The sequence below is a fragment of the Rhopilema esculentum genome, chromosome 20 (genome assembly GCF_057945365.1).
Source record: "Rhopilema esculentum isolate cy_ngs chromosome 20, ASM5794536v1, whole genome shotgun sequence".
NCBI lineage: Eukaryota > Metazoa > Cnidaria > Scyphozoa > Rhizostomeae > Rhizostomatidae > Rhopilema > Rhopilema esculentum.
In genome coordinates this window covers 11,666,666-11,684,387 of record NC_142834.1, presented here as the reverse complement: position 1 = coordinate 11,684,387, position 17,722 = coordinate 11,666,666, and the positions used below count along the sequence as shown (strand labels likewise).

The 17,722-nt window shown below is 36.5% G+C and overlaps 2 protein-coding genes across 2 annotated transcripts; one reads left to right on the top strand and one right to left on the bottom strand.

The window, feature by feature from the left end:
* Positions 1-1,249: 1,249 nt before the first annotated feature.
* LOC135687716 (kelch-like protein 5) lies at positions 1,250-3,817 on the top strand. The gene has a single exon (XM_065204356.2). The coding sequence runs from the start codon at positions 1,396-1,398 to the stop codon at positions 3,070-3,072; it is 1,677 nt and encodes a 558-aa protein (XP_065060428.1). The 5' UTR covers positions 1,250-1,395; the 3' UTR covers positions 3,073-3,817.
* A 5,553-nt stretch (positions 3,818-9,370) lies between these two features.
* Positions 9,371-16,336, bottom strand: LOC135687714 (OTU domain-containing protein 7B). The gene is made up of 3 exons (XM_065204354.2): positions 15,841-16,336; positions 14,616-14,814; positions 9,371-12,012 (listed from the first exon to the last, which is right to left on the bottom strand). Exons 1-3 carry the CDS (start codon positions 16,304-16,306, stop codon positions 10,248-10,250), a joined length of 2,430 nt encoding a protein of 809 aa, XP_065060426.2. The 5' UTR covers positions 16,307-16,336; the 3' UTR covers positions 9,371-10,247.
* Between the last annotated feature and the right edge of the window lie 1,386 nt (positions 16,337-17,722).

Sequence of the window (17,722 nt, the reverse complement as noted above, 5' to 3'; positions counted from 1 at the left end):
GGCTCCCCCTTGACTCCACAGTTACTTGGCTCCCCAGCTATTGAAGATTATTTGTCCTATACCATTCTAAACAAATGTACACGTTTTACCATTTCTACAATTGTTGTTTCTGTCCAATGTTTACATAACTGTTTCATCATAGCTATACCCGCAGTTAAGTCGCATTTGTTTGCATTTCCCATAAATGTTCCATTTGCAAGTTTTTCGAGCTTTCACTGTTTTTCCCTTAAATCAACATAATTGATCCTTTACATAATTGATACCGATCTTCTTTTCCTTTTTGGTTGTTTTTCGTTCCTTTTTTTCTTCCCTTTCTTTGTTTTCCTCTCTCTATTATAGTAATAACTGTATTGTAATGATCTTATCAATGCTTGGCATATAGTGAATGATAATGTAGAATATTTCAATTTTAATTAGATCGAGCCATAAACTGCTTACAAATCCATCCATTTGATAGTATTTAGTTGTAAGTCAAGGCAGCGTGGGGTTTGCTTCCTAAATTTCAGAGCTTCTTTGTTAAGTTTCAAAACTTTCAATACTTAAATAGAATTATATAGGAAAGTAATTCAAAAGCCTAAATGGGTACAATATACTTTTTACTGATTTTATTGCAAAAATAAACCCCAAGCTTTTGGCTGTCAGAAGTATACTCTATATGTTAGGCCCAGGAATGCTACTATCCCTGCTACACAGATTAAGAACCAGGCTTCACGAGCATTTTTAAACATTTCGTGATTAAAAACCCATGATACAAATTCAGGAAAGTAAATTCATTTACATTGAAGCATCCTCACACCTGTTTTCTTTTAGATTTGTAAGTTGGGATGTCATATTTCCGGCAATATTGCTCTGATTTGTCATTAGAAGATGATCCGGATATTTGCTCATTTGGAGGCGAAGATCAAGACCTGGTGTGAAATATCTCTATCACGACTTCCCAATTCAACCTTAAAAGTTGTTTACTTATTTTGTTTCCTGTTTAGTTCGGAAACTGGCACAACATTCCTTTCTTACAATAATCGCAAAAAGATTAATAGTGTTTTTACATTATCATTGTTTTCCGAATTTATAGGCCTTGTTAAAATGCAAACTAAAATGCCAATATAGAGCTTTGAAAAGCTACAATGTCTTTATACGGGGTACGATCAGAGAGAGAACCCCCGTCAGAGAGAACAAAGCCCGTCGGTGCTTAACGGATAACGCATGCGTGTCCGATTTATTCCGAAACAAAAGGCGCGTTTCTCATTCAAGTCAACAACATTTCGCCTCCGCATTCTGAGTACAGACGTGAGATTATGGGCCACACATCTGCAAAGAAGTAGGAACTAGATTCTAGTGAATTTTTTATTTTCATGTTACACAGCGTAGAATATACATCAAATACTTGCTGCAAAGATGAAATATGAAACCATATTTATCGAGGAAAGATCGCATTTTGATGCTACGTTTTGTCTTCTGAATGAATTCCGAGAGACAAATGAACTTTGTGATGTTTTCCTCGAAGCCGAACACGTAAGAGTGCCTGCTCACAAGGCAGTTTTGGCCGCATGTTCCCCATATTTCAGAGCCATGTTCACTGCAGACTTCCTGGAAGCTTCGTTGCCAGTTGTTCAAATGCAAGGTGTGGACGGAAAAGCTTTAGAAGACATTGTGAACTATTTTTACACAGGAAAACTGTGTATTACTCCTGACAACGCGGAGGGTGTTCTAAGTATAGCCAATTCACTACATCTGGATAATTTGGTAACAAACTGTGAGACGTACATGCGAAGAAACATGTCCTTTCAAAATTGCATGGCATTGTATTCTTTATCAAAGTATTATGGACTTGTTGGACTTGATCAGCAAGCACTGCGTTTTATATCATGGCACTTTGCAGAGATCCCTCATGAAGAAGGGTTTTTGCTTTTACCAACTGATCATTTGAAACAGGTGGTTGCCAACCAGTATTTGAAAGTTCCCTCTGAAGAATTTCTACTGGAAACGGTGATGAAATGGTTGTTTTACGATTTGGAGAAGCGGAAAGTTGACTTTAATCAAATTATACCAGAACTAAGGTTTTCATTAATGAAACCAAATTACTTGTCTGATAGTGTCAATGTCAAATTCTTAATGAAGAACTATGCCTTGGGGAAACAAATTGTTCGAGAGGCACTTCTCTATCAATCAAAAAGAGCTGAAGTGGATTTAGTAAAGGCTCAGGAACTAAAAGCAACAAGGTTCAGGCCTAGGTCAGCCTGTGAGGACATTTATGTCATTGGAGGCTGGTCTAATGGGCAAAAGCTAGGGACAGTACAATGCTTCAACCTAGACACCTTGCAGTGGACAACATTAAAAGCAATGAGCATTGGCCATGCTTCAGTGGAAGATTACTTCAGAGTTGTTGTGTCAAACAATGAAATTTATTCTGTATCCCAAAATTTGGTGTCTAAATATGATTCTATTGTTGCTCAGTGGTGTAGTATAGCTGAAGGTCCAGGGATACAATGTAAATGGGCCAGCCTATGTGAATATGATGGTAATTTGTACTTGATTGGAGGGAACAGTTCCAAAACATGCAAATGTTTTGATACAGAGAAACAAGAATGGCATGATTTACCACCAATGAGATATTCCAGATATTACCCAGGTGTTGGGGTTTTGGGAGGAAAGATCTATGTAGTTGGGGGTCTAGATCACAATTGGATGTCACTGAAGTCATGTGAGCGGTATGACCCTATGAATAACACATGGGAAGTCATCGATTCATTAAAAACACCAAGATGGAGTCTTGGTATTGCTGTTGTACATGGTAAATTATATGCAATTGGAGGCAACCATAATATTGAACAATACGCAGATTCAGTTGAAGTTTATAATCCAGGTGAAGATAAATGGTGTCAAGATATTGCTCGATTGAAGAACGGTAGAAGAAATCCAGGTGTTGCTGTTGTGAATGGGACAATTTATGCAGTTGGTGGACGTGTTGCTAATACCATTGAGTATTATAATAAAAAAGCAAATGAATGGAACATCATAGGGTCTGTTCAGACTTGCTGTAATTTTGGATGCGTTGCATTGAGAATAATATAAAGCTTAATTGAATCGCAATAATATAAGTTGTTTAGTGTTAGGGAAATGTAGAAGTAAGATACTGCTAGGGAAAACATTATTATATATTTTGGTCATATTTATTTAAAAAGTAAACTGGATTTGTTTAAAACTTTAAAGATATAAGCATAATATTGAAAACATCCTTAAGAAGTGCAATATTTATTTTGATTGATTCAGGAAGATCAAATTATATTTGTGGCTTTATTAAAAGAACCAAACAGGCATACCCCCGTAATCAGGAAATTGAAAGGACAGAAGTTTCAAAGGAAATTGCAAAACTAGACTGTTAATCCAGTGTGCTCTGTATTGAATTATTGTATCTTTACACAGATTTGTATGTACAATTGGAAATTTGCATATGGAATCTGAATCAATTTGCCTAGCAGAGGAAAATTGCCTTCCAATTTTATCTTTTTATCTCTGCTCTGTATTGTCAACACCACTGTGACCAGTTCCCTAAAGTTTTGAATGGTTGTGAGTTTTGACATTGGCGCTGGAGATTATCTGGACTTAATGTTCAGGCTACCTCCCCCATCAATCCCCTTTACATTAATTTTTAGTTGATCCATCATTAAAGCCAAGAACCCCTCAAAGGTGTATTTTCAAACCTTTCAATTTATTGTTATTATCAACAATGTGATTGTGATAATTTCTTTTAATGTAAATCAAACACGACTGTTTGTGTAGACAAGAAACACTTCAATTAAAGATAATGGCCTCTATTTAAGTCTTCCATAAATAGCTTTATTATCCCTCCTTATTGAAGGAGCACTTAAACATTGTTCTACAACAAAGCAATAGATGTATGTCGTTTTGATTAACTCAGTTTGAATGTGGCTGTTTCAATCAACTTAATCATTTCTTGCAAACAAACAACCTTTTCAGTATCTACAAGCATTCAAAATAATCAAACCGACACATCTAGTAGATGGCTTTATAATTCATGAAATGTGAAGGAATTTTCGTCGTAAGTAGCTCTCAGGGGTTCGCCGGTAAGTCCCACTGAAGTTTTTACCAGGGGTGTAATGGTATCAAAATTACCAAGAGGGCTCTTGTGCAAAAAAGTGTAAAAAAATATCAAAAGTAAAATGAGCTATTTGTCGGGGAAATCATTAATAGGGAGATTCAGCCCCCGTGAGCTCCCTAGCACTACAACCATGGTCTTTACTTCTCCTGGAAGTTTGGAGCTATATCGTTTTTAGATGGAAAAGAAGAACGCTGCAATCTCTATTATGTTGTAAAGTACTCCTTTAAAAAGTCATGCTGTTAAAATATTTTTCGAGAAATAGCTCTACGTTTTCACGCAATCGCTTCTGCACGTTTCAGTTCGTGGAATGTACGTATCACATGCCACTACCTCGTCCGGTAGTCCCCTGCTGACTTAGCATCGCATGACCATTTGATTCTGAAATCCTTGTTTAATGTATTTAAATACAGCTTTCAGGTATACATGAAAATGGCAACACGTAATTTTTAAGAAGACAGTTTAGTTTACCTGAAAGTTTCAATCATACCTCTCACTGTCACTATATTAAAAGCAGCTTCAGATCTGGATGCAACGACAAAAGCAATAACAGAATATTTTTCTTGTTTTTTCCCGGCACTTTCCTTAAAAAAACCGAGCATGTTACACGTTAGTTAACTAGACAAATTGATTTCTACACATTTTTAAAATTAAAAAAAACAACGAAGAAAAAAGGGAGAAGACGCTGTCTCATTCATAAAGATATCAAATAAATCTGAGCAGATTTAACTCAATACACCCCTCCCTACTTTGATGTTTTGATGTTTCAGTGGTCCACTGATCTGAGTACAAATAGCTCTGAGTAGGGCTATCTTTATATTGTAAAATGTCACACACTACAAACAGGATTTTTACGCTGTTATGGGGAAGAAAACAATGAACTAGAAATGCAGCCAAAAATATATTTTACGTTAAAACATAGCTGAGAAAAGGGTTTGGACCAGTCTGTATCTGATTAAGTTCCTCTAAAAAGTTAGCAGTGTTTAACTGTTATTTTGAAGAAACAGTTGCCAAAATGCTCAGGAAACCTTTTTTCACCCATTGTAAAACTATCAGTGAGTGTTACCCTGGGTACCAGAGCCTTAGAGAGTCACAGGATGAAGAACGGGGGAAAGGAATTGCGAGTGAGGGTGAGCCTTTAGTTTCCAGACTGGTTTTGAAGTGGCTTCATCTATACAATGGCAAGCAAAGGTTACAGCTGTACTAGAATACCTTTTCTCCCAAATATAGTATTGGCCTTCTCCATTATCGTGAGATCCTACTCCCCCTACCTTCTGACCTCCAGGTGAGCAACTCAAGCTGAATGATAATATTAATTTGACGTTGGTAGCTTTGAAAAATTAAAATTGTTATTTGTAACAATTATACACAAAACGCGAATTCTAAATATGGGCACTTTCTTTAGTATTGTATCGAGCAAATTTAGCTCTGTTTATCAACTAGAGATGACTTTTGTTTGATGTATTTTTCGAAAGAGCATCATTCAACTTTTAACCAAAAATATTAATTGTTTTAAAAGACTCGAAACTGTCATCAATTCAAACTTTGAAAGACATGCATGTTGTACAAAAAACATGAATCAACGGAAAATGATCTGTTACACACATTGGACTACAATTATAAGTGAACTTAAGTAAATTATAAGAAAATTCCAGTTCAGATAATCCAAGCAAATGCACTTTCCAGGTTAAAGTACTTCTTTAATCAGGTTATATGATCAGACTTCAGTTATCATGGTAACAAACATAAGTTAAGAAACATAAGTTTGGTTCAGTTTAAGTGAGCCACTAAGACAAGGTTGAAAGAAAGTCAGTTATTTTAAAATGGAACTGCAAAGCACACATGTCCCCTCATCTTTGTGGACCCACTGTATATTGACCATTTAGAAACAGAACATCAATCCCCCTCTCAACTTAACTTTGCCTTTTCATGGAAGAATACCACAATTATCATCTTTTCCTCCAAAGACATAAACTTTAGGGGCCCTATAAATCACTAAATTCAAAGATCATCAGGATATGATTAACAACTTTAATGGGGCATTAATAGGGCTTAATAAAGGACATGATGCCAAATTTGGTCGCATGAAATACTACTTTTGTTTCTTACTAGGCTGAAAACCTTTTCGGTATTTCGATATGCTGGGTACCTTTTCGGCTAACCAAAGGAATTTCGTAAGATTATCGAGTCAAAACTAAGGGGGCATTTAAGACGCAAAAAGTTACCAAACTTTGCTCTTGAGCAAACAAAAACTGGAAACTGAGAGTTTTTTGATACACCAATGTTTATGGATGAATAGGCTTGTTTAGGCAAAAGAGAATGGACTTATATTTGTTGCTTGGGATGCTTCTGCTTCGGCTGTACAAAAACCCTTCTTTCAAAGGAGGGGGCTTAAATTCACAAAAAGGCTATCTTATATGGTTTGGCTATCGAATAAATCTTTAGTTACAATTTTCAAGAAAAAAATCCTTCTTTACTGTAAAAGAAAAACATGGTCATGTCCAGTGAGGCAAACATCCTTCTATAATTCTATCAATTCATTATCTCTGATATGCTTCCAATGCAGCTGAAGAAAGCATTATGAAGGCATCAACGTCAAACCCGCATGGGTCACGGAAATGCAAAAGAGCTTTACAATTGTGTGTAACCGTACAGGCAACAACAGAATTCACCAGATTAAACTTTCTCCACCATCCTACGCTTCATTAAACTGTAGGACTTATCATACACGCGTTGATTTACGTTCACTTCTGAGGAAAAAAATTGAAGCTTGTATTTATCTGTCAGATGTTTACTAAAAGTCAAGCAAATAGGCAAAAAGAAGGTTGCAATTGCGTAAAATCCGTTGAGGCTCTACAAGGATCAATACTTGGGCTTATTTTGTTGAACCTGATTTAGGCCTTTCTTCTGGAATAGCAACTGATAAGACTGAGGCTGCATTTTTCATGTTTCGGGATTTCAAGTGCTACGTTTTATGGCCATCAAAAAAAGAAATCAGAGTTGTCGCTAGGGTAATTAAATTTTGCACCCAACTCAGAGTCAGAGAGAGATCTTCTATCGAATATCTGTTTCTATCGACATTTGAGTGTTCTTATAGGCTATTTTGAATGATCAGATTGGTTTAGTGCCCATACAAACGCTGTAATTCTTTTTGCAACGGAAGCACTGATGCAAAAATTTTGCCACCATTTCCAAATATTAAAGTTGCTTTGTCAAATGATCGTGCCAAACCCTAAGGAATTTGATAACTAATAGTTATGATCGCAAAATTCGACTTTTGAAGAACATTTGAGAAAAATAAGCAGAGAGAGCTATGAGAATTATTGAAGTTTATTGGTTTTTCAAATGACTACAAATAAATGACAGCTACGCTCGCTTTGCTCTCCTTAACAAAGCTTTTCAGTTGGTTTCAATCCATTTTGGCCCAGAATGTGCAAAATTCTTGTATGTATTTAGAAGGACGAAGTTATATCCATGTATCAGTAAAAATGATTTAGCTACATTCAAAATTTGGTGAACTGCAAAAGAATTGGAAAGAGGTAACATCTGCACGCCAGAAAAATTTTGGTTAACGAAACAGAACAGAGATCTATTTTCATTGGTGTAGGTTCTAGATTCACCAAATGTGGTTTGTTTTACAATGGACAAAGAATGTAGCCACGAGGAAGCAGTGTATCATGGCCCATATGTTGTCGAGATAACAGCTCTTGTAAAATGATCAAGAAAGATAATACATGTTGATGAATCAATATGGAGTGACAGAGAGTCGTACGTATTTTCTATTTAGAAATGCATTTTCTTCATACAATAAATCGCCCTAGAAAGGAGAGTTTCTTGTGATTAAATTGAATAATCCAATTGAATGCATGGCTGGAATAAATATTCCAAAGTTCAGTCAATCAAAATGATTTCCTTTTAATCTGTTTACCATAAAAAAGCACAGCAAGTTCCAGAATTTGGAGGAATGTTTCCTTGTTTGCGTCGCGTCGTTTTTAAAGACCAAAAATATCTTCTCAATTAGTAATTAAACTAACCCTATAAAAAAATTGTGAGACGGGGGAACATTGAGTGTATGTTTATAGAAAAAATTGACTGCTTAAAGTTATTCTGTATCCGAGGAAGCGTTATTCTGGTCTTATAATCTGCATTAATACCACGAAATTTCTTTCGAAAATTCAAGATGTACGAAAGCAATGTTCTTGTTTAGAGAGCTAGAATCTAGAGTTTAATAATTGTTTAAATAATTGCTTTTTGCTTTGCTTGTTATTGAGTTACCATGCTCAGTTTTTAGCATAGGCTTGAGTGAATGGAATTAGACTCTGTAGTTGTTGTGGTGGATAAAAAGACAAGTGCTTGATGAAATGTTGTGCTGCCTTGGCCACCCCAACATCCAACAATGTCCAACAATGTCCAACAAGACTTCTAATGACAATGTTGGGAATTGTCGGACGAAATGCAGCACTGATTTGGCCGGGGCTTTATACAACACAAAACATCCTGAACAGTCAGTTTTCTCTTAAAAATGATCACTTCTTCACGTCAACCAAGCTAGCATTTTGACATGCCTGTCTTTATATTATCGAGTGCGATAACTTTGAGTGAAAAGGTCTGCAAATTCTAACTAAGGAAGTATTGATAAAGTATCAATTTTGGTCAAAATCACATTGAAGTATGTTTGCACTTATACATACTAGATACGCTATTTCTTGTAGGAATCTAAAATGCCATAGGCAACAAAAAACTGGAAGCACATTAAAAACGACAAGTTTACAGCAGTTTTCATTATAAATGGGGAAATATGTTCTCTCGACTAAAATAACAAGGGTACTTTTACAAAGAGTACTAAAACTCGAATCATAGGATCTGGAATTCATTGTTCTAAGGATAAAAAACTGAATTCTTACCAAGATAAATATTTTAACGTTTCCTTATGATTTCTTTCATTGTAACTTCAAGAATTGCATAAAACTCCTTTTTTCGGGTAAAATACTTTATACTTTATAAAATATTTTTCTGCAACTGTTAACATTTTGTATCTAACCTTCTAAGACTACCTTAAAACAATATGTTTGCTGAAGATAGGCCCTAAACAACGCTCAGAATGATCAGCCTACACAGTGAACAGTATAGGATCGAAGCAGGATCCATGAGGAACTCTTTAGAGCAAATTCTCAGCATAAACTAGAAGAAGTCCCAAAGAGAGAGTCAACATATGATATCATTCGAATGCAGCTGAGCAATCGTTTCTGTAAATACCCAAAATCAACGCTATATATAAATCATAAGAAATATTAAATTATGTCCTTATGATCATTTCCGTTCACACTAGAAGAGCAATTCTATATAAACTTAAATATCAACCTTAAACATCTATAAGAATATCAACGTAAACACAAATACAAAACCATATACGACCATCAACTAAGAAAATAAACCATGGCATCACTGCAACATGATCGAGACATAGACATAACAATTAATAACAGCCACGTTTGATTCTTTCTCTATTTGACAAAGAGCCTCTATATTAGCTAGAAATTCAAGTGTCTAGTATGGTATACCCTGGGTGCTAGAACCTCAAAGAGGATGAAGGACGAGAGAAAGGAATTATCTTTGAGGCTCAGGCAACCAGGGTAAGTAGGATAGGAGAGCTAATTTCAAATTATAAATCATTTTTGAAGGTTATTGCAAGATTTGGTATCATTCCTCATTATCCCTCAAAACTTGTCTCCGACATAAGAGATTTTATTATCAAAAGAAAATCGTACCGATTACAGGGCCACCCTTTCGACCGATTATAGGCTGGAACATAACAACAACCTGTGTCACCTTTATTAAGGGACACCGCCTCAAAGCAGATACCAACTTTAGGCGGACACCTGCAAGCAACGGGCGAACAGTTTATTCTCAAATATGCTTCATTACAGTTAACGCCATGCAGAAGTGATCCTACAGCTAGACTACGGACACCTTATTGTGAGAAGGAGCATCGTTGCTCAATTTAACAGTTTAACTACACAAGAAACTACCCGCAACAGTCCTGTTTATACCCACCACTGTCTCTGTAAAATTGGATTTCTGGCTGAACTTTTAACGAAGTAATTACCACTCATTCCCATAACAGATATATTTACACATAACCACCTTCCTGGTGAATTCTTGAATAGCATGAGTAACAGAATCCGTCGTATTCGTTTGAACCAAATATTTTGCAACCAACATTTCTACAAAACCTTTCAAAGGAAAATGGTTTAATATTTGGATTTATAACTGGATCGAACTGAGCAAGTTCTCTTCGGTAAAAGCTGCGAGTAGTGGTATTTGGTTGTTGCTGTTGTTTCTGCTGCAACTTCGGTTCTTTGTTCAATGAGTCAATATTGTAATTAGATTGTGATATTTTCGATTCGTATGATGGTAGCCTCTCTGGTAATTTCGCTTTGTTTGCATCTATCACTGTGCCCTGTCTTTGCTCTGTCAGGCTGCCAACGTTGGAAGTTGTGTCTAATGAAGGAAACGGGGCCGTTGCAGGTAAATTAATCCGTTCAGGAAGGTCATCCAAACTTGTGCTCACACCAAAAGGACTGCTCGTACCGATCAAATTTTCCGGTGGCGGGGCAGTAGCCGGTCTGAAAGAATCTGAGAAAGTTCGGTCGTGGAAGTTTAGAAGTAGATCTTCCGAATTCTTCGCATTTTCCGGATTGGAAAGCTGACGTTGAGCCTGCCTTAACATTGGAGGCCGCTCTTCCCGCAAAACGGGCATACTTTTATGTACCCTGGACATCTCTTGTTGGTAACCGTAGCATTTGGAACAAAGGTAGTTGCTTTCGGGAGAACCGTAGAAAGTGCATCCGGGCGTTGCACATTGCATACGGGATGGTACAGCTTTCTGTGTATTCTTTTGTTCCTGCAATCTTTTTCTTGCACCTTCTATGTAATTGTTGATCATATCATCAAAATACTTTGGCCTGTTTACCAGATCAAGCTTTGCTGCATATAATGGCTTGTATGAGACCTTCCTCATTAGTTTTGGCGACGTTTTGCTCTTACTAAGATTTGAATGACCTGACATCAAAGTGGTGATGTTTTCGAACGCCTTCGAAATTATCTGCTTGCCTTCCTTTGACTTTTTACGGAAAAAGCTTCCTAGGTCACTTGCGTCCAGCTCAAACTCCTCAGGTGCATTGGCTTGAAAAGCTGGAAGAATCGACTGCCTTTCATTTGGGCGGGTTACTTTTATTATATGAAGATATTTCGAAAGAATATGAAGCTTTTCTTGTTTCGACAATTCGGGGAGCTTCTTTTTCTTCGAATCATCTGATGTCAACAACCACGTTTCGCCAGGATCGGTAATAAACTGAAGAGGCAGGAGATCGATATCAGAGTTAATGAGAGGGACACTTGAAGACAAGGTTATCTTATTTGAACCAACGTCTTCGCCTTCAGCCGGTACAAGGGCAGCAAAGTGACCGGAATCATAACCTAGGACAAGCGGGTACTTGTAGCATTTGGCTGGATCACACTCAATAGGCAAGTATATGCCACCAAAATGTATAGGCTGCAAGGGTTGACCTTCTAGATCACGTAACATGGTGTCTGATATGACAATAATTGGTCTTTTCAATACATGGGCAAGTGCAAGCACATGAAACTCTTCCAAGCTATCGAAACTGTCTGAGCCTTCTGAGTCTGTCCGTTTAAGCAACTCATCGTGTATTGAGCTTGTTGCAATCGAGTACTGTTTGCTTATCTTTCGAGGTGTAAGTGGTGCTTTCTTCTGACCACGTGGTTTATCAGATGCCAATCGCACAATACCTTCCCACTCTTCCCTCCATTCGTCGGGCGTAAAACACAGTCCACCCGCCTCCATGTTCAGCTTCCACTGCTGAAACATCCATCTAGATAAACATTACAGTTCCAGCATTAGAGTGACGTAATAGAGCAGTGTTATAAACATAGCTAATTTGGTACACTACTCAATACTTACATAGTTAAATGATCCCCTGCCGAGGGAAGTTACAAACACCGTCTACTGAGTGCTTGGTATCATGCGTTTATAATGATAGAGGAAAAAAGAGAGAGCAAAATGAAAGAGGTTCCTTTCTAAATCCATCCACTGGAACTATGCAAGTTTGGTTGTGGAATGAAAGTCACAGCTTTAAGATTCACATGCTTCATTTTCCCCAAAAAAAAATTAATTATCCATCAGGCTTTGCGTTCATAGTCCCCTGTAAAAGTTACTATTTCGGCATTCAGGTATCTTTGGGAGAAATGTTTTATGAGAAAGATGCAATTGCGGTTTATTAGAGTAAACAGGGACGAATCAGAGACTTTTAAGGGCCCGTGACTACGACAGTCCGGGATAAGTTCGGCCTCTGCTGTTTTACAGTGAAACATTGTAGGTTTATAAGGGTAATGACGTAACTGCTAGATTGGTCTTCTGCGCGATTAACATGTTTAAGGAAGTACATAGGTTATGTTTTGAGGCAAGTATTGAGAGACAGCTGCTTCCATACTCTTCGAATGTAAACTTGAAACCATAATCCATATCAGAAATAGCAAACCATTGACACTACTCTCAACAGTGCTGAATAGAATCCATAAAAAGAACGGGAATGTTTACTGAATCGTTTGAAGAAATAATAAGAACTCTCAAAATAAATTTATTTTCGTCAGAGAAACTCATAACAAGGAATGAAACATAGTAAAAGAATAATGAAAATAAACAGATCGAGAACATTCCAGTTTATTGTTACAAATTAAATCCTAAACTTAAAGGTAAATAGCTTAAAATCGACGAGATATGAAAAACTGTCCTAAAAACATTTTTATCAATAATATTCATAACGATGAATCCAAGATGATCCAACCTTATAACATATTTTATAAAACAGACATGAGTTTTTATTTGTTAATAGTATTTGAAGGTCCTTACGTGAAGAAATTCTCACAAGGGCCTGTGTGGACTTGTTAGAGGAGAAGCCCTTTAGGGCCTCAGGGGGTATAAAAGTATCAACTGCCCATGATTGCCTAGCCTACTGCCGATTTGTAAAAAAACTATTTGATGTAATGATATCTAGAGAGAAGAATGTAATGAAATCTGCGAGAGCGGTCAATAATTAAGTCAGGGCGTTGGAGGGAGGGGGATCACCCACGTGAAACAATAAGGTCTGAGCATTTGCGACCAGATCATAAGAAAATGAGAAATGACAAGAGTTGGCTGGCTTCTTAGGAAAGAAATGAAACGAAATAACTTTCAAACTAAATTAACATTCTAACTATAGTAAATTTGAATTGGATTCTCTCTCAAAGAAGTACAATACTAATTTTGTGGTTTATCTGACTCAATTGTTACAAGAATGGTATTGCATTGGAAGCAAGTTGAAGTAATCAAATACTTGTAGGTCAAATACCGTCAATGGGAAAGTGGATCAGAGGGAGGCTGTTGAGTGAATGTAAAAGCAGTGTGGAAGGAGGCTGATGGGATCTACTATGATAGAAGAAAACCAAGATCACATTCTATTAATTATCTTTAAAATTCTGTTGCCTGTAGACTTTCCTTCAACCCTATCTAGTGTTGGGGCTGTGATGGCTCTCCTGGTGTGGGCAGTCCTCTCTCACTCTTCAGGTCCTCTGCACTTTGTGATGGAGCTGCGTTGGCTCCCCTGTGTAACTGGTAAAAGAGAGGGGCAGTGCGAGTGAATGACTTGGCCTTGGGTGTTGGCTTGAAAGCACAACCCAATAGCTCAGCGGTAGAGCACTTGACGTACAAAGTCAGGGGTCGTGAGTTCGAGCCTCACTGTTAAAAACCAAGATCATAATACCATGATCGAGACAATGTATGAAGAGTAGAAGCTTGACCACTAGGACTAAAGAATGTAAAACTCTTAGATGCCACAGAAATGAAATATGAATGCTCCCAGGTAATATTGAGAAACAAGGAAAAAAATTAATTGGTAGCTATGTTCGATTTTGATTAGTTAACATTGTATATTTATGTATGTATTGTTAGCTATTGTTTTTATATCGAATAAAAATAAATTTACAACAAAAACAACCAGAGTATAAGGGTAGGGGAAATAGTGAGGAAGAAAAAGAAAAAGAGAAGGAAAGAAAATTTATTGTTAAACTGATACAGTAATAACAATTATAGTTTGCACTAGCCTCAAAGCAATTGGCCATCCCCCTTCTCTTGAAGGACAAGCTTTCCCTCAGGGCCTCCAATAATGAGGGCAGGGGCCATGGTCCCCACTTTATTGCAACTCGATAGAGCTTTATTTGCAAAACATTTTGATCTTGCTTTTAATCTGACCTTGGCTCCCCTACTTTCCAACTTAAGTTTGAGCACATGTGCCACTGCAGGTATCATGCTAGTTTTCTGTTATTGAACTTTGGGGTATGAGCTCACTTTGAATTAAAATACAGCACAAGAAAATGAAATTTAGCATAAATAAAAAATAACTTTTCAATGCTTGATCAAAAATGCTTGCTAATCACAAACCTTCGCCTCAGAGCTCCTTTGGCAGATTCACTTGTCAGTGAGTGGTAAAGAGCCCTTCTCAGTGTTAGTAACCTATCATGAAATCCCCACATTCCTAGAGAAACAGCATGCAACAAGCAGTTTCCATCACCAACTGTTGACATTGGGAACAATTTTCTACATGCTGACACATTTCCATTTGACCACCAATTTAGAACTCCTAGCAAAAGATACATACAATGTAAAAGTAGCCAGTCATAAGAATATTCAATGTCTATACAATAATTTTAATGGTAAGAATGTTTTGTCAACAAATAGGAATGTATTTCATAACAATTCTACAATCTACATCTAAAATGCTGCCGATATTATGCCAAGATTAGATCACCACAATTAAAATTGACTTCAATAATCTTAAAACTAATTTGGTATTGAAAAGTTGAAGGTAATAAAAACACCCCTATGACTACATCTGCAAGCAGGTGCAAGTTTTCTGCTTTTAATAATTTGTTTTCCAAAACATGACTTTAAAGTCTGTATATCTCTAAAAATAAAACGAAGTTAATGCAATGGTTTTAAATTGCTATCTTAGTACCAGGGTGTGTCAGTTGTCATTAATTATTAACTTCCAATGATAAAACCAAGTATGTTAAACTAAACTTTATGTGCATAAAGCTTACCAAAAAGCATAGATACACAAAAGACTTTTCTTTTGGATAACAATAAACAGCAAAATGATATGTATAAAAAATATTTTTTATTTATTTACTGATTGCCAATAAAGCGTCCAGTGATAAGGGAAAATTATTTTGAACATGAATGTTTCAAGAACTTGATTATATACGGAAGCAGTACTTTACATCTACATTAAATTGAAATACCATACAAGAGAATAAATTGATGGTTGAATGCATCAAACAAAACATGTCTAAAACTATTGCAAAAAGTCTGTAATAAGTACAAAAAATGTTTTGAAGCAAAGTCATGCTCATATCACTATGTTTTTCCAAGCTTAACTCCTAATTATAATCTTCAGTTTTCTATATATAACATGACCCAGGCTGTGTATGTTTTGTAGCTTTATTATTGGTTGCCTACCTGTTTCGGCGTTGTTTACCGTCACACGGATGTAATTTATGTTTTCACACTCCTCTGTGTCTGGTGACGAGGATATTTCTCTTTTAGAGCAACCTTCCAAAAATAAGTAACAATTACTTTGATGTTCTATAATGCGTTAAATGTTTACCTGCTTTTGTTAACGATTGATATGTTGCTTTGTCGATCAAGTCTTTTTTTAGTGCTTCGACAAGTTCTGGATCCTTAACCACAGTAATATTTGGTAAAATGAAAGTACGAGTAGTCTGAGGTAGATCCGATTGACTTTTTCCATCTGCCTTTCCGTTATTTTCCATCTCTAGCCGAGCATTTGCAACCAATTCTGAGTTTGCCATGGAAAGGCCTCGACGCAAAGGTCCAATACGATCACTTTTTTCTGTGTGTTTAGGCCTATCACCATTGCCTTTGCCACCTGAAGACCTACTCACAGATCTCTGCTCTTCTTCAAGTTTCATTTGTTTGAACCCAGCAAGAGCAGTTTCTAAGTTCCATTTTTCACTTTCTAAGTAATACCTTGCAATATTCTCATCGGCTGAAGTTTCTGCAAGGAATTTCTTCAATTTCTCTCCATGGCTTCCATCCGTTTTCACCGCCATTACAACTAAAATTGAAAACAGAACGGGGCCTCGTTCCAACATATAGACTTGACTTGATGAACTATGACGTCATATTCCAGACAAAGTCGACGAAGTCATCGACTCTGTGGACGAAGTACAGACAAACCGCCATACAGGTATAAACTTGTTAAGCAGTTAGACTTGATTTTAAACTAGATCGTGCAAAGAAAAATTAGAAAGAAACCATTGGAAGCCTCATGATTTAGAATGCAAAGATCAGAGTCTGTCCTTTATTCTTCAAAACCTTGATATTATAGTGAATGTAAATCACAACAGACGTCTATTTCAATAACATTTCGTTACACCCTCTTGAAGTCTTGAGTACGAAATCTCAATAAAAATTAAATCAAATATAGCGTATTTTTTCCTTTATCTCAATTCTTATTTCTACTGTGAATTGGTGCGAACTGTTCAGGGTGCGAATTTGTGGCCTAAAATATAATAAAAGTAGCAACATATTTTGCTGAAAAAATTTAATCTCAACTATAATGGCTTTTATACCTTGCCTCAGAAAATTAAACTATTGCCTTCTGGAGAACCTAAGAAACTCTCACATACAAATCCCACATACAAAATATTAATACAATGTTGGGAGTTTGATTTTTTTAGGCTTCTCCTGTTCAAATCGAATGCTCTAGAGAAGCCTGAATTCTTAAGATGCACGCAGTTTCGCTGCCCGCTTTATGCAGGTAAATGTTGAAGAAGAGATGGAGGCAACAAATGAATATGAAAATTTTAATTCATACGCCATCATTATCGATGCTACAATTAAACAAGCAAAAGTGAATAACATCACTGCAAATTTAACGGCAGCAAATAATATGTTAAGTCAAGGAACGCCCATGAAGTCAGTAGAAAGGCAATATGAGATTCAATGTATTTTCAGAGAAGTTCTGGCAAATGAAAATCTACACCCAGCCAACGAATACTTACAACACTCTTTACAAAAACCTAAAGAGCATTCATTTGCCAAAGTAAATGATATTCACATCAACTTCAAGCAATGGCACAATGTGACACATGTAGAAGATGATATTTTAAAGAAAGCACTGAAAACTTCGCGAGGACGTGAAACCAAAATTGACAAAGATGCCAGGCGGTTTGGTAAATACTGTGAATTGCTTAGGACATGCAGATGATTGAAGATCATTATCCGCCTCTATGATACTGAAATCGTTCACAACGTCTCAATTTGAAGAAATTATGAAATAGTCAACAAGATGTCGAAGCTTTCAAGGGTTGATAGAATAGTCAAGACTAATTGTCATATCCTTTTAGAAATTGAATTAGAATTCTTTATTTGATTTTTTGCATGAAAACTGCATAACTTAAGAATGCAAGATTTAAATGTTTCTAGAAAAAGATAAAATATGAAAAACGAGAATACTAAACACA